Genomic DNA, 22,818 nt, shown 5'->3' on the forward strand with positions numbered 1-22,818 from the left:
CGCTAACGCCGAAGCGGTACTCTCTGTCTGTGATATACTTTCTCCCGAGCAAAGATAAATATCTCGCGCGTATACGCGCGAGAAATACTTTGGCGCGTGTTCCCTTTAAGAGAGTCGACGAGACACCGACCGCGATCGACCCTGTGACTTTCCTGGCCGATTAAGGATAAGAGAACGACTTTAACGAGACAGAATAATTGAGAGTTTTTATTTCGAACGAGAGGCTCTCTCTCTCTCTCTCTCTCTCTCTCTCTCTCTCTCCCGCTCTCGCTCTCCTCGACTCGTGAAATTTTCAGTCAACTCGTAAGTTAACGTGGAATCCGAGGAGACTCGCAGAACTCTTACCGCGAGCTGCGCAAGGCCGTTTCGAATTCGGGCCAATCGTTTCTCTAGAAAGGAGCGCGACGACGGCCGCAAAGCCGATGCCTTTGGAACCGTCCTGGCTTGGCACACTTCTCGCTAAGAACTTTTGCAGTAATATTGTCGAGAGAGTAGACGTATCACCTTGTAACATATTGGCGCGCTCAAAAATATTTATATTTGGGCTCTATTAAATAATTCAAGATGGTGAAACGATAGGAGACGTAAGTTTGTAATTTGTAATTTAATTTTTTTAATTTAATTAGCTTTATAGCGTCGCTCGAAACGCCATGCATACGGCCGTCGCGTATAGTCGATAAAGGCCATTGTGCCACTCCAGGATTCCAACGTGAGTCACCGGCCACCGCGCCCCGGACCTGGAACAAACGCGTGGCTGACTCAGAACGATCAAGAGGGCTTTACCTACTGCCTAATAAAGTTTAGGTCGACGTCGGCGACGACGACGACGACGACGACGACGACGACGAGTTCGAGGGAGAATTCGTACGATGCCACTCCGATCGCCATAAAAGGGATGTCAAAACTCGTCTGACTCGTCCGTGCGTTCCCGCGCTTCTGAAATACAAGACCCAATGAGAATCTCTTATCCGTTGCTTCCACTGTTACGCCTTCATAAATATTTTTCAAAGATCTATTTCTCAACGAAGCAAATCATAGGTATATATGCGACAATAGTAAGTATTGAAAGGAAAAAATTCGAGCTGACGAAATTCGATGTCGAATCTGACATGTGTATGTTGCGTTGATACCTTGTTGTTGGTACACGTCCTCCTTGTAACGGAGGCATTCGACGAGTATTCGCCTAGCTCGTTCATGTTCGTTAAGGTTAACCGAGCCTTCGTGGTCGTTATCGAGTGTATCGCTCGTTTCCGGTTTTCGCGATGATCGCGAGCCGTTCGTTAAAAAATGAACGTTTTTAATGAGCGCGCGCGCGCGCGTACGCGAGACATTACGAGCGGTAAACTCTCGGCTACGATGATTCACGAGCACGAAAGTCATGAATGTTGTCGCAAAGAGCAGAAAGCTTTAAAATCTTACGTCGCTTCCAAAAAGTGCTTAAGAGATCTCCGAGATAACAGGGCGACTTAGCAAATTTTTATTTCTCCGAGGCGCTTGGTACGGAGAAACTTTTTTTCTTTCATCCTTTCTTTCTTTAATAACGTCTTCGCGTTCGTGAGACATTACGCGCGTTGGCAGGAATCCGAAGCACTTCCGGTTATTCGCGTCGGTCGGTGGCTCATTAACGCGGATACGAGTGCTCGGATACCAATTATTAGCATATCCTGTTTCTATCGAGTCGATCGCGTTACGATCGAAGCTAAACCATATTGTTAGATAGGCGGGAGCACGCAAAGTAAGGTAAAAAATTCCCGTGCTACTTTTCTGGATAAAGAGAAAGAAGATACGGAGGCGTATCCACGATGATTGAACAACGAACGAAAATTTCCGACGGGAATATTTTTCCGGATAAACTTTCTTTCAAGTTGTTTTATTACGTATTAGGGATATTTTGCAAGAAGGTTGAAGGGTCCTCGAGATGCCCTACGCATCTCTGGTTTTAGGGGCGGCTAGCGAGACGAGCGTGCTAAGAATACCGAGGAGGAGAGAAATGGCCGGGAAGAATGTAAAAGACAATGGAATGTGTCGCGTCGCGCATGCGTGGCTCCGTGGAATGCGGCCCCGTAACGGCACATCCGTTAGCCACGGATCCGTCTGCCATAAAACGCGGGGCCTTATTGCGCGTCTCTCGCAGTCTCTACCCTTTCGCCCCCCCCCCCCTCCCCGCCCGCACCGTCCCGCCCCTCCCCTTACTCCTTCACTCGCCTTTGCTCCGCGCCGCACCGCGAATCTTTCCAGCGCCTCCTCTCGTTTGCTTTCGCGATATCGCCGCCGAGGAATGTGCATCAAATATTATATCGTATCCTTTCTCGTCGAATCGCATTTATTTGATACAATAGGAAGGTGTTGCGCGGCGAAAAAAATCCGACACGAAAGGAGGACATTTAATGGGTGGGTGGGTGTATGGGAAGGGGGGGGAGGGGAGAGGGAGAGAGAGAGGGAGGGAGAGAGAGAGAGAGAGAGAGAGAGAGAAAGCTTTCCGAAGGGAATGAATATGCTTATAGAGCACGATATCGGACCGGATTAAAGCGGGAGAGGAAACAATCGACTAGCGTCGAAAGCTCAGGAATCGAAAGAAGGCGTATCACGGAGCAAAGGGAAAGAGAAGGCACGCTTGTCTCACGTCCTTGGATTATCGGAGAGCTCCTTCGTGCGCTTCGATAAAAGTGGTACGAACGTGTATTACGAAGAACGGCCATCGTGTCCTCGCTTTACTCTAAGCTATTGCGATCCTATCTAAAAACGATAAGCACCACGGATATATCGTCGTAAATTCTTCGAAGGCCGGATTACAACCGGTCGAGCACGCGCGCGCACAAAAATATTGTATATCTTACCAAATACTCCCGACGAAGGATACTATTATAAAAGATAAAAGTTAAAGTAGCTTCCGTCCATAAAAATTACCATACGAGTTTCCGGAAGCGTCGTCGCATTTCTAACTTTTCGGATTACTTTGAGTTTTAACAGGATCCTTAAAGTTACCGTTCGAAAATCGTTCTCCGATAGTGAAATATTTCAAAAGAAAAGAAAATTGATTTCGATCGAATAACCGTACGAATAGTCTTTGCGGTAGTCTACATGGCGGAAAAACACTATTGAAAAAAATAATCTTAACACTTCCGTCGGCGAATTTCACAGATCGATTGAATTACTCGCCGATTTCATTTCTAAATTGTTACGAATAAAGATTGTGCTTTTATCATTTCACGGTTTTGCTTTAGAGAAAAGACCGCGCGAGTATTTTTCTGAAAAGAAGGAAGTAGCTCGCGAAGGCAACAATTTTCCGCGACACTTGGTAAAGCGAGCGGCATAAGAAAACGACGTTGTAAGTAATTCTGGCCGTCCTCGCGGCGGAGGAGGAGTAAGCGAGAGGGTGGGGACTAGGCATTTCCTCGAAAAGTACCATAAACACTTTAAAATGTGTTCACGGAGTTGCTCCGGACATGTAGCGAATGGTAATGGCTGAACTAACGGTGGAATTCCTGGAAACGCTTTGTACTCGCCATCTCTCTCTCTCTCTCTCTCTCTCTCCCTTCCTCACAGCCTTGCGAGCTCGTTCGAGCGTCGTACCAAATGCCGCGACTTCTTAAGCGGTATCTTAATAAGACGCGAGTACGAGACGTTAAAGTTTCGTTTCGATTACTATCGGCTGAATTTACCTCCGATATCAAATAAAGTAGCATATATCGTCGAAAATGATCTAACCGAACGGGAATTTATCTTTGGCCGAACGAATATTCATAAATTTCTAGGTCTCTCGTTTACTGCCTGCCATGCCAAAGTCGACACTTTCCCATGGAGAGTTAAAAGGAGAAAGGGAGAGAAAGAATCGAGCATTCAGGGCCGTTGGCTTTAATTTCACCACGAAGAGAGCATTGTTCAAAGTTCTTCACTCTCTACGGATATTATTATTCAACGTGCCGAGGATTTGCTGGTGGCGCGAGGCAACGAAAGACGACAACTAGTTTGGATGTTACTCGTGAGAACGAGATCCTATCGAAAATAAGAAATCTCGGAAGCTAAAGGATAGCGTTAAGGACGTAAAAGGAAGTTTGTACCTATTTCAGAGTCGTCGTTTCAATTAATCGTCGGGGTAACCCGTCGGATCGTCTCCGCGATCCTAGGTTACAATACCGTATCGCAAACCGCTAACTGCTATGCTCGAGAAGCGCACGATAAAAGACGAAGAGAGTGAGCGAGAGAGAGAGAGAGAGAGGAGCCGTGTGGAGGAGGGAGAGGACCGAGGAGGAGCATCTGGTTCGCGAAGCGATCCGAGTGCATCGATACGGACTCGTAGAGGAGCGCTCGTGAAGAACATCTTACACATTCCGATCCGTACGAAAGCTCGGCTGTGTTGCGCGCGTCGAGATAAAAAACAAGCGATTTGTTTCGCAGTTAAGAGAGTGAGAGAGAGAGGAGAGAGAGAGAGAGGGAGAGCGCGCGCGCGCGCAAAAAGAGAGAGCTAATTCCTGGAGACGACGCGCTCTCGAAACGGACCAATAATCGTGAGATAATAAATCACGATTGTAAGAGAGAGAAGGAGAGAGAGAGAGAGAGAGAGAGAGAGGGTAAGAGGGATGCTCTTGGCGAAGATTAATCGCATTCATCGTGATTTACGCGAGAGCGAAGATGGAACGGACGAGAAGGAGAAAGAGAAAAATCCTAAAAAGTAGTCCATTCTTGTAAAGGAGGGCGCCTTGTCGGACAAGACAAGAGTTCATCGTCTGATTTTAAAAACGGACCATCGAAAGAGCTTCTCTCTTCCTGTCTGCCCGAGAGCATCGTCGAAAACTAGACTCATTGGTAGTATCGACGAGCGAGGAGAAAAGTCCGGCAACGAGCGAAAACCAAGAAGAATTCCAAGAGCGAAATAAAAGGAGTGTAATACCGAAACGAGAGGATTCCTGCCCCTACACGGCGAGAGGGATGAGAGATCGCACAAAGGGGAGGGAGAGAAATCGAACAGAGTTGGATGGACGGGCGGGCGGGGGGGGGGGAGAGAGAGAGAGTGCGGATGGAGGAACGAGGAGAGAAAAAGGTAGCGTTTGGGGGGTGGGGGAAACGAGAGGGTGCAGGAAGCTGGTAGGAGGAGGAGAGAGAGGGGTTTCGACTAAGGTAGCGAGAGTGGAATACTGGAATGCGCTCCCAGAGGCCATTTCAGTTCGATGTCCTCCGTTAGCTCTCGAGTCTTGCCAGCTCCGAGCATCCTCCGCCGCCTCCACCGCGCCTCCCCCTCCCCACCCCCCGCTTCCCACTCCGGCTCCTTCTCGTTTCTTCTCTCGACGCTACGCAGCATCTTTCACCTAGAGCCTGCCGATCCTTGCCCATTGATTTCTCTGCTTCCCTGCCTGCTACATCCAGACGCGGCCTATCTTTCTTTCGAGACTCTCTCCACCTCCTTGTACTACTTTGGAATCGAATATAGTATCGAGCAACTCAACTTTTCTACGGCCTCCTCTTGGATTTACCGAGAAGAGAGACAAATTTCGGACATATTCCATTGCGATCGCATTCTTAGATCCCGATTGATTCGAGACAAAGAGAAATCGCTAAGACCTTCTGACTTTTCACTTTTTTCTTCTTCTTCTTCTTTTTAATAAAAATCGTATTCTTGACAAGAAAAGAAAAAAAAAGACGATCGATCGAAATTATCGCTCATACAAATCGTCCGTAACATTGCTATTCTATAAAAGATCGAATAAATATAACTCTATCTAGCTATATATGTCGTTCGGGATTTTATTACGTACGTTCGTCCGAAGAAAAATAGAAACCGATTGAATGATGGATACCATCCGGTATCGTGCGAACCTTTTCTCTCTAGGCAAGACCGACAGAGAACGACGTTTACAAAGTTAACGCGCGCGAATTTCGAAACAAATCTCTCGAAGCATGTAGCACGTAGTTGAGCCATCAAGGCGCCAACGCTCGCTCCTCTTTGCGCCGAGATTTCGCTCATCACGATAACCAGTTCAACGTTCTTTGCCAATCGAGAATTCGTCTATACGATGTTGCTAAGTGGAGATTTTTCTTTGCTTTTTTTCTTTTCCTTTTTTCCTTCCCCCCACCTCCCCCCCCCCCACCACCACCACCCACCCACCCTTTCGATCGACTGCATCGAAAGAGAGAAAGAGAAAGAGAAACGGACAGATAGTTTGAAACGAGGCTTCGCGAAGCCGCTACTCGCTTATCGTTTCCTCGACACGTGTCGCCTCGCGATGGTGCGCGCGCGCGTTCTCTCACTTTTTTCTCCCTCTCCTTCCTTGACGCGACTTATCTCGATGCGAGTATTGTTACCAGCATTGCGAATCGTAGTACGAGCGCGGTGACTATCTCCACGTGCGAATCGTGCCGCTATGCTGACGTTGGCGGACGCGATAAGCTGGAAGGAAAAAAAAAAAAAAAAGAAAAAAAAAAAACTCTACGTAGTATTTCGCGTGGATGCACGCGCGTGCAAACGACGCAACGAAACTCTGATATACCGAGAAAACGGTAATATCGCATTACGAATGTAGGCGAATCGCCTTATGACTTTGAAAACATATTCCTTGCTCGATTATATAACGTGTACGAATATCAATCTTTATTAGCAGCAATCCGTGTCGTGCGTCATGGAAAAGAAAAAGGAAAAAAAAAAATTGCTTCGCGTTCGTTCGTTTTTTCTTTAATTTTCATTTAATCGGTTTGATATGCCGCCACGACGTAACGTCCACGGAGACTAATAAAAGATCGTTCCGTTTTAAAAATGATTTCGTGCGCGATTAGGTGCCTCGATGCCAGCCGCGTCCGGGTTTCTTTAATCGAATTCGCTCGAAGCTTTTGGGAAGAGGTTTACTCGGTTAAGCTACGGTCGGACCGATTCGAGGGATCAATTATCCCACGAGTTTGCCTTTGCACTCTCATGGCCACTTATAATTCGTCGCTTGGTTCGCAACTAACGAGTCCTTGGACGTCAATAGTTGGACGATTATCGTTTAGCGGGGACCTCGTTTCGCCGTGTTCTCGCAGTTTTTCTTTGGTAAGAAGTTGTACAAATAAATCGATAAAGCTGTATACGATAGCGTACAGTAAAGGCATTACATATTTGGCAATAATAGAATTGGCAACGAGACAGGAAATTACATAAATGCGGCCAGAAGGGATGAGAGAAATCAGTCGGACGAAAAAGAAATACGAGCGTTGAACGAACGTACAAAGGTGCCGTTTCGTTCGAGTATAAAAAGGTGCTCACCGATAAGCCAACTTGGCAGTACCGAGGAGTCAAGGAGGTGGACCGAAGAGTGAACACCGGAGAACGGGAGAATGAGATACCGCTGCTATAATTCTTACCTCGAAGGAAACTTTCTCTCTCACTTCCTCTCTTCCGCTCTCGCTCTTAGATCGTAGATTTCCTTGTCGGTTACAATAACGTGTATGAAATAAAAAAGCTTTGGCATCGGTGGTGCTGAATATCTCATCCGATCCGATTGGCAAAGCGAACATAGATAGGGTGGCAAAGATAAAACGTTCTATTAAATCCAAACACTTTTTCTTTTCTCCTTTTCCTGGTAGGCGTCAGGGTTACTCCATTTTTCTAACGACCTCTCGGTCCATTATTCCGACGAGTTTCGTCCTCTCGTCGAAAATGTAGTCTCTCTCTCTCTCTCTCTCTCTGTAGACAGCGAAGACTCCGATGTCAAACTCGGTCTCGAATTTTTTCTGGAAAGTAAGAAAGAAAACGTAGAGTTTAATACGCGACTAGTAATCGGTTGGTCGGATTCGTCGAAGGCGAGTTTGTACGATCGGCGAATAAGGCTTAAGGGATCAATGAACGGAGAACAAACATCCGGAGATTAACAGGCAGGATGATTCATGAGTTTATCTCGAAGCCTTGAGAAGTCTGGAAGACCCCTCGAGGAGTAACACCGGCGATTGTTCGAAGTGGACGACGTCGCGTTACACCAAAGAACGGCAACACGAGTCAGCTATGCATCCTTGCATTCCTCTCTCACGCTGTGGCGGCCAGAGCCAGCCCACACACAACTATCAAACATTAGCGGTGGAGCAGGGCAAGAGGAAGGAGGCGGCCACCACGCTCGTATAAGGCCTGTCTTGCCTTCCTTTGCTCGGTATACTCTCTCTCTCTCTCTCTCTCTCTCTCTCTCTCTCTCTCTTTCTCTCTCTTCCCCTCGACGCGTTCCGCACCCCATACCGAGCGAACGCTTACGTACACAAGCTCACGAGAGCACAGTATACCCAGGTTCGCTTCCCTATCTTTCTCTCGCGTGCATCTTTGCCTTCCGAGAAGTCAACAGGAGTAACGAGAAAAGTGTCCATGCACTCCCGCCTTTCTCTCTCTCTCTGTCGTATAGGAAAAGTTTCTATTAAATGAATCGTCGACGAACGAATTTAATGTACCTCCTATTTAGAATATTTTTCCCATTTTCTTCCTCTTCCTTTTCTATCAGTAATGTCTTGAGAATGGAAAATATCTTACTTTTGTGCAAACCTTTCACCGTAGGAACGTGGATTCTATCGCGGCTTTCCAAGGATAAAGATCACAGGACGAACTCGATCCTTCGAGTTCTGGAAGTGCGATGCTTAAATATCAAGGATCGAACAAAGAGTTTCTCTTATTCGAAAGGATTCCAATGACTCCTTCTGCGAGCGATAGGCGACTTTCTCGACTCTGGCTCTCGAAGAATAATACGAGAGAATGTATAGTCAAAAATAAAGAGAACTTTGTAGAGAGAAAGGGAGAAAGACAGAGTCAATAGCTTTCACGAGATCGAAAACTCGATCGGTGAATATCTCCCAACTATCCTTTGAAAGGGAAAACTTTGTCAGAGAAGGCGCAAAATCCATGACAAACCTGAACGATCTCGATAATAGAGAAGCGTAAAAAGCACACGGGTCACTCCGTGTAATGGAGCATAAAGCTAGCCTACGTGCTGCAATTTGTGCGAAACTCGATAGGAGGTGGTTCGCACGATCTATGAAACTAGATCGGATGTGTGTATCTCGTTCGGGAGGAATCGTCTACTAAAGTGGTCCGTCGGCACGCTCGATCGCGAATCATGCCTGCTGCGAGGAGAAGGAGGAACAGGATAGCAAAGTTCCGCTGGTACTTTTTTAATCGTATCGATACGAATTTCAAAGAGGCTACAAAATTATAATTCTATTGCGATCGATCCTTTGACGATACTAAAATCTTTTTCCCCGAGGACATTTTCGCGAAACGAAGAGATGGCGTTTGGCAATCGAAAGATTTGCGTGACGTAAACGGTAGGAGAGAGAGAGAGAGAGAGAGAGAGAGAGAGAGAGAGAGAGAAAAGGCAACGACTCGTAGAGAGTTACTCTAAAGAGAACTCTGGAATTCTCTGGCTGCTGCTGCTGCTGCTGCTGCTGCTGCTGCTGCACCTTGTCGGCTCGACGCGCAGGTGCATCCTCTCGCTCTCGCGAGAAAGCAAGAAAGCGAGCGCATTCCCCTTGCTCTCGTCCCCCTCGATCTATTCTATCTCTGTCTCTTTGGCGCGCGAGCGCAAAGACTTTGAAGCGAATGCCATAGGTGCCGTAGATCGAGTGCTCGCGCGCGAACAGAGAGATGGAAGAACGCTGCAAGAGGAAGAGAAGGAGAGAAGGCGATGCAAGATGCTAAAGAAGGTTAGCCCGAGCTAGCGACCTTCTAAGGCCGCGACGAGCGAACGCTCGCCACTCTCCTCGTCTTTTTCCACTCCCCTTCCACGAACCAACTCGATTGGTCGTATGGTTTCAACTCGAGCGCCTCTTCGTTCCTTCTCCGCTCGGTTCCGACGACCGCTTCTCTTATCTCGGCGAGCTCCAAGCATCGACCGTTTAAGGATGAAAACGCGGAAAGCTCCGTTTTCCGTGATTCTTTCCTTCTATTAGCCCAGGAACGTCCAAGTGGTCTTAACGTTATAACATTATCCGAGTGATATTTTTTTTACATTAAGAAAAATAGAAATTTTGGCGCTATTATCGAGACACTAAGCTAAGCGGGAGGGAAAAACAACGGCGAATGTATTAATATTATTCCATTATACCACGTTCCGGACGTACAAGGTGAGCCGGTGTGAAAGGTGTGATTGTAGCGCTTGGATGCATTTTTATTCGCTTCTACGACTTTCAAGAAACATGGGCATATACATACGTATGCCTACATATCTACTATATATATATATTAACATACGTACATACGTGCCCACACACATACATACATGTATATATGTATATATATATATATATATATATATATATATATATGGGCACGTGTGTATATCTAGTATATCCGTATATCCACTAGTATATACGTATATCCACTCGCTGTGCACGTTGCGGAGATAATGCAAACGACAATGCAACGATCAGCGAGGCCAAAGAGACGAAACAAGCGATCGGTCCTTTCGTAGAAAAGCCATTCCTTTTAACTCGTTTCTTTTCTTTTCTATTTTGTTGTTTTCCTCCCTCCTCCTACGCAATTTGAGCGTAGGTGAAATATTCGTTGGAATTAGTCCGAGACGAGTGAGAATATTGCGAAACTGTTCGATCAGGAAGAAATCGTTGATAATTTTATTTTTTCGCGCCTTGATCCGTTAGTCAAAATGAAGAGAGTGGAATTACAAAGGACGGTGGAACTCGAGATACGATCGATATCGATGGATGAGACGATAAAAAATAAATATGAAACGGGAATATTAATTTTAAAGGTGAGATTACGCTTTACGTAATCTTCGTCCGACGATTTCTACGGCTCCACTCGTATAAGGATAATTGGCTTATCCGAAGACCGAGGTAACAACTTTATTATTCGCATTACAGATCGGTATAACCGATCTCTATAGTCCTCTAGATCTAAAGAATTCTCCGATCGGGGGACACTTTAGCTTGGGTTTTATCGCGATCCAGGGTGAAAATGGTGGTATAATTACGGGCTCCTATTACTTGGCGATAATGATATTTCAAAATGTTACGATCGTTCGTCCTTGATTAACCGAGAGAAGAAACTCGTCCTCGAAATTCGTCGATCGTATCGAATTCATCGTTACGGAAATTCTTACATTTTCCGACATCACGCGCGTCTCACGTGCTACGTCGAAAAGGTTGCACGGTCGTTACGCAACGTTCCTTTCGAGGTATCGTTCGCTACAATTTCATAGTAACTATAAACGGCCATCAATGCGACGAGCCTCGACAACTTTATTGCTATCTATAACGATAAAGCATGCTAATGGAATTCTCGAGAAAGAAGTATGGCTTGACTTTATGAATTCTAATAATATTCATAATACATATTCAATCGGCGTCGTTCATTGATTCGAGATACGGCTGGAAGATAGATTCCATCTTGGCGAATCTCTTAACGGACTTGGCGTTGCATTAATCGTTTACGTCTCGGGTATGATATTTGGGTTAACGCGGTTCGAACGAGTTTCGATTTTCGTCAAATTTATTGGCCTGTGAAGTGTTCGGCCTGTTTGGAGTTCGTCGAAAACAAATTGGAAACGTAAACATAAACATACGGCTACGTAATGGATAAACGAAGAGAACGCGACGCGCGTCGGTCATATACGAAGGATCGCGTTCCACGCGAATCATCGAATATCGAGGATAGTCGAATCGAAGAGCATCCTCGAAGAGCATCCCGCGGTCGCGTTGCCGCTCCTAGCTATGCGCCGCATTCTTGGAATAGCAAGCGCTCCGTTAGAACTCCGCTATATTCTCCTCGGAGCAAGAAGCGCGGCTATTCTCGCGCATCATCTATGACGAAATCGCGAATACCTTGCCGAAAGATAATACGACCGTGGCTAAGCCGTTTGGTTTACGATCTAAACGCGAGCCTTCCTTCGAGATCACGCCACCTTGGGAAACGCTTCCTTGGAATAATAATATTTCTACCGTAAGTTTCGTCGACGCGACACGATTTTCCAGCTTAGAAAACGATCGAGAGCGACCTTCCTCCTAAGGTCGCCTTCTTTTTTTAACTACGTAAGTAAACATAGCAAAAAGTTTGTGCGCAATTCCTGCGTTATGTCATAAGTAACGTCTCATTTCGATATACCCCTTCATTTATTATTTATTCGCGAATTAACTAACGCGATCATTCGTTAGAATCACAACGTTGAAGATCTTCGTTAGATCGCTTTAAGGGAAATTTGTTTTCATTTCCGATCTTACGATTTCAATGAATTTGTCAATATATTTCTTATTCCTTTGAAGCGACTCTCAAACGTCTTGAAATTGTGATAAACAAACAGATGTGTAATTAACAGAGAAAAAATTCTGCCGATCGCGAAAATGCCTGCCTCGGACTCGTACGATAAATTTATTTTTTACACTCCGATATATCGTGCCATAAATATCGTGTGACGTGAACTTACCGCCGTTTTTCTTATTTTTCTTCTCTCTCTCTCTCTCTCTCTCTCTCTCTTTTTCCTTTCCCGTTTATTCCTTTTCCCAGAAACGAAGAGGAAGGTTCGCGCCTCAAAATAGATCTCTTTAGCCTTATTACGCGACCTTTAAATTATGTAAACGTTTGCTCTATGGTCCATCGGTGTAAAAAGCGATTAACACGAGACGGCCGACCGCACGTAAGTGCTTTCCTCGATCTCTTCCTCGAGCCGATCGTCTTCTTCTACGACATATAAATCTTAAAAATGTCGTGCGCGGAGTGATTAACGGCGAAATAAATATTTTTCTCTCTGGAGAGAGAGAGAGAGAGGGAGAGAGGGAGAGAGGGAGAGAGAGAGAGAGAGAGAGAGAGAGAGAGAGAAAGAGTTTTGAAATTTCCTGTTGCTATTTCGTGATCAACGCCGTGACGACAATTTCCACGCGGAGATGGAGGAAAAAATTTAGATGGGGATCATCGAGTGACGTATATACGTGCTCGTATATCGACGATGGCGACGTTCGTCGTGTACACTCGCACGCCCACGATATCGAATATCTTTCGATGATCAGCAAAAACGACGGGAATTCAAAGTACATACATAAATGAACGTCACTGGAAAGGTGAAACCATTCCAATGTCTCTCTTTCTTTCTAACGTGCTTAGGTCGAAGAAATGAGCGTGTCCTCATTTGAGGAGTGGGGGGTATACTTTGAGAAAATAGAAAACACGATCGGCATCGCTCAATAGATAAGACTAATTACCGCAGTTGCGTTCATTTAAACGCGCACGGTAAGAACAACTTAAGTATAACGTGCCGTTCGAGTCAACCGTGAAAAAAATTCTTTTTCTTATCGCTGTGCATTTCCTACTGTCTTGTCTCTTTTCTCTGTCGACGCAACCCTCGGGGACTATTAACGAGTGAAATCTCTGGCGATTAGAATCGTCCGTAAGCAAATGCATCTTGCTTTCATACATTATTCCCGGTCTAACGGATGGAGAAAAAGGAAATAGATAGATAGATAGATAGAGAGGGAGAGAGAGAGAGAGAGAGAGCGAGAGAAGGAACGATCGTATTGCGACTCTTCGGCAAGATACGCAGGAGGAAAGGGAGCGTGTAAGCGAAAAGGTAAGAAAAATAATATCGGTAGTGTAACGAGAGGAATGGCGAGGATCCTTCCGAAGGAATATCGCTGTCTCAGCGACACATCGGTGCGCGTGCGCCACTGAAAGAGATCACCGAGATTCTTTCTATAGCTCGTATAAAATTGCAAGTATTTCTGCTTGATGAGACACGATTTGTGTTTAAGCGTTTTCTAATCCACGCGCAACTTCCTATTACGTAGAAGAATATCTGACCTTTTTCGAATTTGCTTTTACGCGAGAGCATTGGCAAGCGCCGTTTGCTCGTTGCATAAGGGAAATGTCGGCGAAAAAGGCACGACGTAGTTAGTTATTACGACGTTGTCGTGGATTATCTTACATGGTCGTTCGTTCGTCGTTTGAAAGAAAAAAGACAAAACAACCGATATTATTGTTGTTTACTCGTTGGTCATTTCGATAAACCGTAGAAACTCGAAAGACGCGAGATAGCAAGGAGTAGGAGCATTGTCCAGAAGGTGCGATCCCCTTTTATTCATGGCAATTAGCGAGCGAACGACCGACAGGTGCACGCGTATTCGCCCAAGTGCGTCAAAGTGTGCAACGAAGGCAGGGCCGAGCGTATTAATTACCACTGAGCAAACGAAGCCGACTGTAGGTACGCGCGCATACGTAGTAGATATTTACGTGCTTACGTACGACGCGCGAGTATGCGCGTCCTCGCTAGCACGATCGCTCGACTAACGTTTTCGAACGAAGGATGTGTCGAGGCCGTTGCAAAATAGAACGAATGCTCGATGGATGGCCGACTTATTTTTTATCGAAATAAGTAAGACGCATTTCTTAATGCAACTCGTTTCTCAATAGGATATCGTATAGACTTTTTTTTTTTATTCCTTTCTAAACGATAGGTTTACTTCCTTGGCTAAAATAAAGCTTACCTACGATCGAAGGAAAGTCCGTAATTTGCGATCGCGAGGGCGTATATCGGAGTCGAAGGAAGGAGTCGAGTGGTCGCGTCGAATATTTTAATAACGCTCGCGGAGCATGGCGGACGGTCGCTTTCCTACGTACGCGCGTAACGTCTTTCGGAAGAATTTCCATGACATGTGCGACGCGTTTACCTAATCCAATTTAACGAGCTTCGAGCTTCGAGAGGGAGAGAGAGAGAGAGAGAGAAGAAAAAAGCAACTCGGAACGTAGCGATATGGTCGCCTCGTCAATGGAAAGCAGCGTATTGTAAAACTATTTCTAGGTACGAGGAAACTCGTACTCGAGCGCGAACGTACGCAGTTGGCATTCGCGTAAACGGCCGCGGCCGGAGGTGCCGTTAATGCGCGTAGGCTGCAGCACCAGCAGCAGTCAGGTAGGTAGTCGTTCGAGAATGAATGAACGAACCAACGTCCTGTTGGCGTAGTCTAACAATAAGTTTGAAAAATGACGCGGAACGTGCAGACCGTCGAAAGGAACGCGCGCTCCGTTAGGCGTTTAACGAGCTCGTATTATCATCGTCGGGGAGGACGCGCGTCGACGGCTGTCGTTACTGACAATCGCCTTGCTTTCGTAACGCAGGTATCGCCGCTGACGCACATACACGTACGAAATATTTTTCATTGTTTCCTCCGTTCTTTCGGTGCAAATGCATACGTGTTGCGTCAGCGCATCGCCGTGACGCACGTCGTCGGTTTATCGGTATTGCAACCAAAAGAAGGATACTTCGACGTACGAATAAAAAATAGGACGTATTATGGCAACTCATTTTCCCAACTAATATTTATCCATAATCGTATAGTTTTTCCAAAGATCTTTCTTCTTTTTTCTCGTAAACATCTACATATTTGGTAAATTATTAAGGTAAGAGGATATCGTAAAAGGTTCAACTTATTAATACGCCTCGAAATATATTTTCTTCTCTTTTCATTCAAGTGCGATTTCGTACGAATCATTTTCTTCCAGACGAAGCGAGAACGGATTCGCGACGGGACTTTTCCCTTTCCCCCACCCTTTTTGCCGTGCTCGATCGTTGGCCTCGAATAACTGTCCGAGAATGCCGAGAAAGGCCCGCGAGGTATTCCGTACGAGCGGCGGGAGCAATGCGGAGTCTGCACTCGCTAATTATTTGCCCTGCGTCGTTGCGACGTCGCGTGGGCCGCCGACGTCTTCGTCGTCGTCGTCGTCGTCGTCGTCGTCGTCGTCAAAGGCGAATTAAAGAAAGCAATCGGCCTTTCAAAGGGTTCCAAACGTAAGAGGAGAGCGTCTCTTTGACGCTCTTAGTCAAAGCCTTTAGAGGAGCGGCAAAACGTTGGTCCAAGGAAAGGTAATTTTTTTCGATCACGCGAGAAGAAATGAGAATTATCGCTCGTTTATATTAGGAAGTAACTTGCGTGCCGCGACAAAGTTCCGGTAGGCACGCCTACGACGGACTCGGGGTTGAGGGAGAGAGATTGACTAGGTGGCGCGACTCGGCCGCGCGACGAGTCAAGGAAAAAGAAGGACTTGCGTCGTCGATAGTCGCCAGCTCTCTTGGGTTTAACGTATTACGGCCGGATCCTGAGATTGGAAAAAGAAAAAAGAAACAAGGGCGAGCGAGAAATTGGCGAGGATTGAAGGGGAGAGGGAAGGAAGAAATGTTGGAAATCATGTAGGACGGAGGCGACTCACCCTCGGTGTCTGCGGCTAAGATTTCAATAAGAGCAACGTAACGAGGTTGATTTGTCTACGTAAGAGAAACCACTTCGTGCCCGCACGAACGTGTACGTTATTTATCTGGAACGATCGTGCAACAGAAATGTTCCTACCGGATGTGGCTCTCCCGACTGTCACCGGTTCTATACCGGTTCCCATATGGACCTTGTTGCACGCTCCTGACGTACGTACGTACGTACGGCCAGATGACGTGACGAGAGGAAAATACGAGAGCGGCTCTGGGGGAATGCGACGAAGGATTGCTCTTTAAGCAGACCTTTTTCATCGACGATAAAGATAGACGAATCGGTAACAACGAGAGGTTCCTCCAATTCGATCGGTTAACATTATATACGAAACGCACGACTGAAAATCTTGACTTTAAATCTTTCCTCGTTAATTGACCATAGATATCGCGGTAGTTGTACCTTTCTGAGAAATCTTGGAAAGATCCAAAGAGAAAAGATCTAGAGGAAATTTGATCGTCGAATCTCCAAGCATATATTATCGCTTTATTAGATAGCGCGGAGCACGCGCGTATAAAGGACCCTTGTCACGTTTCCTTCGGCCTTCTTCTAACTTCCACGCGCAAAGAACCAATACTCGACGGCGAATTGGATCTTTCTGTCTCACGTTTGAAACGCTCGCCGACAATTCCTGGTGATTTTAATTCAACGAACTGTCAGCCACTTGCGTCGGCCGCCCGCGTACGTAGCTTGGAATTCCACCAAAAGGTGGGATGTACGTTCGACGATCCTTGGAAATTTATCGACGGAGAAATTCGAAGCTTCTCGAGTATCGTTATCTACCTTACTTTCGGAATTTCTCTCTTATATTCAAATCTTAGTCGAATCTTCGAATCTGCGAAAACAAATCTCGTAAACTTTATTATTTCTTCTCCGCGATCGAGTCTACGTTAAAAGTTTCATTGCTGCGTTCGGCCTTACACTTTTTCTTTTTTTGTTTTTTTTTTTTTTTTTTTTTTTTTTTTTTTTTTTTTTTTTTTTTTTGTTTTTTTTCAGTATTCTGACCTTTTGTCAAGCGACGAGCAAACATTGGCAACGGCCTGGAAGGGTACTACAGATCCATCCGGCTGAAATTTACTCGGTCGGATACCTGTTGAACTTGTACGCACAAAATGTATCGGGCCGTGCCTTTCCAACTTTCGCGAGTTAATTGATTTCTAAATGAATTATCGCGTTCCTTCGCTGTTAATCGATCTCGATGAACGACTGCCGTTGACGTTGTTTATATCGTATATATTCGAGAACTCACCTGTGCGCGTTTTGCGTCGGTCAGTGCGTGCCGACGCGACGCGACGAGTTACGTCATGCAGGAGCCTTCGGCCTCCAGGTCGTGAACCCCTCAAGAGATGACGGAAATAACCGACCTAACTCTCTTAGCACCGCGAGACTAGCTCGAGAGATATACCCGCGATGCTATCTTTACTCTTTTTCCCCTCCACTGCTTGTGACGGACCAACGAATACGTTAAGGCTCGTTCACACGAAGAGAAACCCGTGATGCGCCCCGTGGGATATGCCGTCGGGAAGTAAGTAACTTCAAAGAGAAGAGTTGCGTTACTCCGAGGCCGCCTAACTCTTCAAGGAACGTGTGCGTCCGTCCGCTTAAGCGAAAATTTATACCAACGGATCGGCCATCGATGGATACCTTATATCGTGTTATGTCGGTCATCGGACGGATGTGAGGATAGCTTTTCGGTACTTGTCCCGACTATGTTTACGTCGTTTCGTCTTCGTTCTAGCGTCGAACTGGATTTATCCGGCAGCCGGTGCAGCAGCTATCACTATACACTCGCGACACCTTACTCGACTTGGCAAGGCGACTTTTCCTAAGGTAAATATAGCGGCCGATCTCGGTACACTCACGCTCTTCGGCGACCGAGTGCGACGTTGAACCCACGTAGGCGCACGAATACGTACGTATACGTACGTATAGGGCGTACGTGCGTAGAGACGTTTTCGTCAACACCGAAATCATTTCGCATGCCGACACGCGTCACCGTTTCCCCGATGATTTTCATCGAGCCCTATGGAATAGTGGCTCGATCGGCCCAGGAGACTCCTCTCCTGTACGACGATAACCAACGACAAAGGGCTAACCCTTTTTCCTCTTTGTCGATCGCTACTAGGGACGGGTTAGCCCCTACTTATTATATGGTCTATTTATCATAAGATCGTTTTAAAGAAATTAAGCACTTACCCTCGTAAGTTGTTCCTTCCGGGTGGGGGTGGGGGGGGGGGCTCGACCAAGCTACCTTTGACCAAACGCTAACCAATGCGGATTATTTTAAAGGGGACCTTTTAAAAGCCGCCTTTTCCTTCTTCTCATATTTTACGGAAGACTCTTAGGGAGAGTCTACAACGTTTCTCTACAAATCCAAATCGAAATTACAAATTCAACCACCACTTCTCTTTATCATTCCTGATAACACGCGAGTTTACGAGCCTCGACGAACGAGCGATTGCGAGTTAACGTTCGTCAGCTGTCAGCACGCGCGCTCGATCGACGTCATAGGCGACTACGAAATCGATCGTCACGTGGCGAAAACACGACGTCAGGTAATATCGCCTCTATCGCACCTCTGTGCCATTGTGCTAAATGCATATATGAGCTTTTTGCGTCGAAGCGACAGCAGTGCATTCGCCTTTCGCAACGCATCGCGTTCCCAGGCGTTCGTTCGTTACGTAGTTTACCGTAACAAGCCTCGAATGTAACGATTTCGCGATTAAACGTTATCGCCCATTTTCGTTCTAACAAAAGAGGCGCCACGATCGTTTACGTCGATCGTCAAGCGATTTCTTTGTTTTTTTTTTTGTCGCTCATTCACGAGCGAACGTAGACGTTCGAGTATATATCATTTTTCACGTTGTTTCACGACGATTCTGAACGAACGCGAAGATTCGCGCGGTCCTATATATAGAGATTAAAGAGAGAAAGAGAAAAAAAGAAAGGGAGAGAGCGCACGATCGCGTTCCATGCGCGATTCTTTCGTCGAAACGCGCGCGCGAGAAATCCGCTGCCGCCTCTGCGCCGTGCGATCTTTTCTATTGAGTCTCGCGCGAGAACAGCCTCGCGAAAATGTCAACGATCCCACGTCGATTTCGGAGAAATTTTCGTTAAATCGATTATTCCCTTGACCCATGTACTCGAAAAAGTGTCAACGTTGTTCCTTCTCCTTGATGACTAAGACGCGCCGATTGTTCTCGGTGAGTGCGCTTTTCTTTTTTCCTTAATAAAAATTTAATAAAAGAGCCTGCGGGTCGTACTTCTTCCAAGATGGAATGTACTCTCCTTCGCGAGCTCTTTGTTTAACCGAGGAATAGCTCCTTGGCGAAAGCCATCGTGGTTCGCTAGCGAGGACGCACGTGCGCGCAGTCGTTTAGAAATTATATCGAAACACCGACGTTTTCCGGCTTTGCAAATACAGACGGATGTGTCTTTTCAGGTGTACGCGTGTACAAACGGCGTGTAGATATGTGCGTGCGATTCTCGTCTCGTCTCGTCTCGTCTCGTCTCGTCTCGTTCATTCACACCTTTTTCACAGGGCGTATCGAGTACGTTGTACGATTGAAAGGTTCGCACGCGTTTAAAAAGAGCTACGATCCCTCGTAACGTCCCTTTCGATGACGACCTATATACTTCGTTTTTCGATTGCGACGCGATGCTCTTACGTTCTGATGATCCCCGTGAAAAAAAAAAAATCAAGAAACGAAGACGTTACGCGCGCTGAGATTGTCCGTTTCTCATTTCTTTTTTTTTTTTTTTTTTCTTTTCCATTCTTATCAAAGTTTCGTCGTATCGTACCGTCGCATCGTTCGACGAAAGATCTCTTGCTTCTTTGTTCAATGTCTCGCAAATGGATTTCCCGGAAGGGAATTTCGAGATCGATCGATGAAAGGAGGAACTATAACGAGAAATATCTCATGGCTCGCGCCCCGTAAACGATAGGACGCCGCTACGAACTCTCCTACGGCGGATTACGATAACGCGTTATCGGAAACGCGTAGGGTGATAGAAACAATGGGTGCTTGATTAATTACTTGGAAAGTACTAGAAAGGCAGAAGTGATGGATGTTGTTCTCCGACAAGAGAGAGAGAGAGAGAGAGAGAGAGAACGACGCAGCCGGTACATACGTGCGCCAAAGTATCCGTCTTCTTCTCCATCATTGCAATAAACGCGATTGTTCTTTCTGCTCTCTAACACTTTCAACGAGTCACGCTCGATAATTTTTACTTATGACGCATTAAACATTGTCTACGTTCTCTCTCTCTCTCTCTCTCCCTCAACTACGCCGTTGAAAACTCAAAGATTACGAAAGATGACTAAAAAGATATTCTAAGAAAGGTTAGTCTTTGTATTTTTCTTTCTTTTCAAAAGACTCTTGAAACGCGTTCTTCGTTTTCTTTCCTGAAGAATAAGACGGAGAAAGTTAGGGATTACGATAGGACCGTTGCTCCCTCTACTGTCTTTTGTTCGTTCGTAGTCATTGATTTTGGAGAATTCCAATAAGTAAGACGGATCAGCTCGAAGGCCGAAGACGCAATAGATACGAGATCTCTCGTCGTATAATCTACGATCGCGATTTAACATACAATGAGACGAATTGGATAAGAACGCGCGAGCCTTTCCATAATCTATTTCTCTTTATCGATCGCACGCGTGCAGGTGGCAATCCTGAGAGGGAATCCAATCAATGAACGAAACTCGAGGCTCTCCCTCCCTTTCGAAATTGGACTCTGCGATTATCTTTCATAAACTTGAAACGCGAGAGTATCCTCGAATGGGTTCATCATCGTCCTTCTTATCGTACGCTGGATCTTACTAATGACGACGTGAGAGATAAAGATCCGTGCTTTATGACTTTATATACGAGAGAAACGTTAGAAACGAGTTGAATTTTCACTGGTATGCAAAGTTTACCCACGACGACGACGACTGTTTTAAGCGAAAGTACGCGACCGTACTTTCTTTACCTTCTTCTTCCTCTTTTATCCCCAGGCACACAATTTCAACGACTGCAACCGCGTTTTTATTATTAACGCCGCGGAAGGTAGACGAGAAGAGTCCGAGTTTGCGTATAAAAAAAGGGGAAAAAAGTGGAAAAACGGGAGGAAAAGTGGAGGAAAGGAGAGAAAAAAATGTCACTGTGATTCTTTATTGTCTTCGTTATTTATCTTCATAACCGAGCGTAGTTCGTTTATGAGCGACATAAACGCGGTACGCTCTCGAGACCGAGCGTACGCGTTCAATTTCACTTTGAAAGGGAGAGATAAATAGATGGACCGTTGTTGCTCGCTCACATTGACGATTGAGATAAGGATAAAGGAAAGAAGAAAAAAAAAAAAAAAAAAAAAAAAAAAAAAAAAAAAAAAAAAAAAAGAAAATAGAAATTTTATATTCTTTCTGTCGATCCGGATGCACTTGTACGTACATCCATAAATATGCATACATATATATTTATATAAGCATTATAGATTACTTTAAGTTGCAAAGCGTGTTACTCGTTGAGTGTCGTGCTACTATGCGCGTTAGTATACGCGTTTATATTGTAATATCGCACGTGAATAAACATTGACAAGAGGAGGAGGTCGGTCGACCCGCGAAGAAATGAAAATATTCCGTAAATACTCGGCTCCCTGCAGACAATTAACGCGATTACGGCAAACAGGCTTTTTTTTTTGCAGCGATCGCTCTGCCATATTTTATCGTACAACGTTCGTTCTCTTTCGTTCCGAGAGAATACGGAAATGCGAAAAAGACTTTTGAAAATTGAAAAAATCATGACGTCGCTATGTGTAATTAACGTAATCGTAGGACTTTGAGCGGCATTAATAAATCATTAAGTCTCTACCTGATAATGCAAATTTGACGAAGACTTTTGCATCGTTCGGATACTCTCTCTTTCACCCGCCCCACCCCCTCCCCGCTATTCTCGAGGGAGCTATAATGCATTAATTATCTCTCGTGAAAAAGCATCAATTCCTTCCCGTCTACGCGAAATAAACGCCGGTAAATAAAACGGTCTCGAATCAATGTGTTATATCCTTATTGTATTTTTATTGAAATCAGTTACATAAGTCGCGCTTTCATTTAAATGAACGATTACGCGCAAACGAATGACGCGTGGGGAAAGCAAACAAGTAGTTAATGCGACGCGATAGCGAGTTCTTTGATTAATTTCACCTTGGCCATTGGCAAATACGAAGAGAGCTAGTCATATTGAAAGACACTATGGTCAAATTTTCTCCGTTTATTCGAACTATCCAAAGTGTTTGTGCGTATCTGTCTGCCTGTGCCTGTATTATTAGTAAGTCATTGAGAATTTACGTAGGTAATTTTTTTCAGGTAAGAATATCGTAAATAAACACTTACCTGTTACATTGTAAACTCGATATAAATAATACGATAGAAACGATCGTACTTAGCTAGCTTTAGAGTGACCATTTGTAGACCCAAAAATATTTTTCTCTTTATGGTCTTCCAAGTGAGATCTTCTTTTTTCTTTCATCCTTTCTTTCGTTTTACTCGAGACGTCATTTCAATAACAAGTCTGGCCTTTCCCAAAAGTATTTGTTCTCCTTTGATTTATGAGTCTCGTCGAAAAGACGCGCAAAAGCATT

The 22,818-nt window shown here is 45.3% G+C and overlaps 1 protein-coding gene and 1 long non-coding RNA gene across 8 annotated transcripts in view; one reads left to right on the forward strand and one right to left on the reverse strand.

The window, feature by feature from the left end:
• Window positions 1-22,818, forward strand: part of LOC124954020 (3-phosphoinositide-dependent protein kinase 1) — a 149,812-nt gene that overhangs the window by 109,298 nt on the left and 17,696 nt on the right. The window contains exon 1 of one of the 6 annotated variants that reach the window (XM_047506244.1): window positions 19,362-19,403. The exons of the other annotated variants lie outside the window; for them this stretch is intronic. Coding sequence (XP_047362200.1) covers window positions 19,377-19,403 — 27 coding nt within the window. The 5' untranslated portion in view covers window positions 19,362-19,376. Of the gene's footprint in view, window positions 1-19,361; window positions 19,404-22,818 lie in introns of those variants that run through there. 6 annotated transcript variants of the gene reach the window in all.
• LOC124954117 lies at window positions 645-18,366 on the reverse strand. Of its 2 annotated transcripts, none has more exons than XR_007102453.1 (3): window positions 17,450-18,366; window positions 7,333-7,701; window positions 645-737 (listed from the first exon to the last, which is right to left on the reverse strand). It is a non-coding gene; the product is annotated as an uncharacterized LOC124954117 (long non-coding RNA). The 2 variants fall into 2 exon arrangements; XR_007102454.1 differs by lacking the exon at window positions 645-737 and adding an exon at window positions 757-936.

The sequence above is a fragment of the Vespa velutina genome, chromosome 1 (genome assembly GCF_912470025.1).
Source record: "Vespa velutina chromosome 1, iVesVel2.1, whole genome shotgun sequence".
Taxonomy (NCBI): Eukaryota; Metazoa; Arthropoda; class Insecta; order Hymenoptera; family Vespidae; genus Vespa; species Vespa velutina.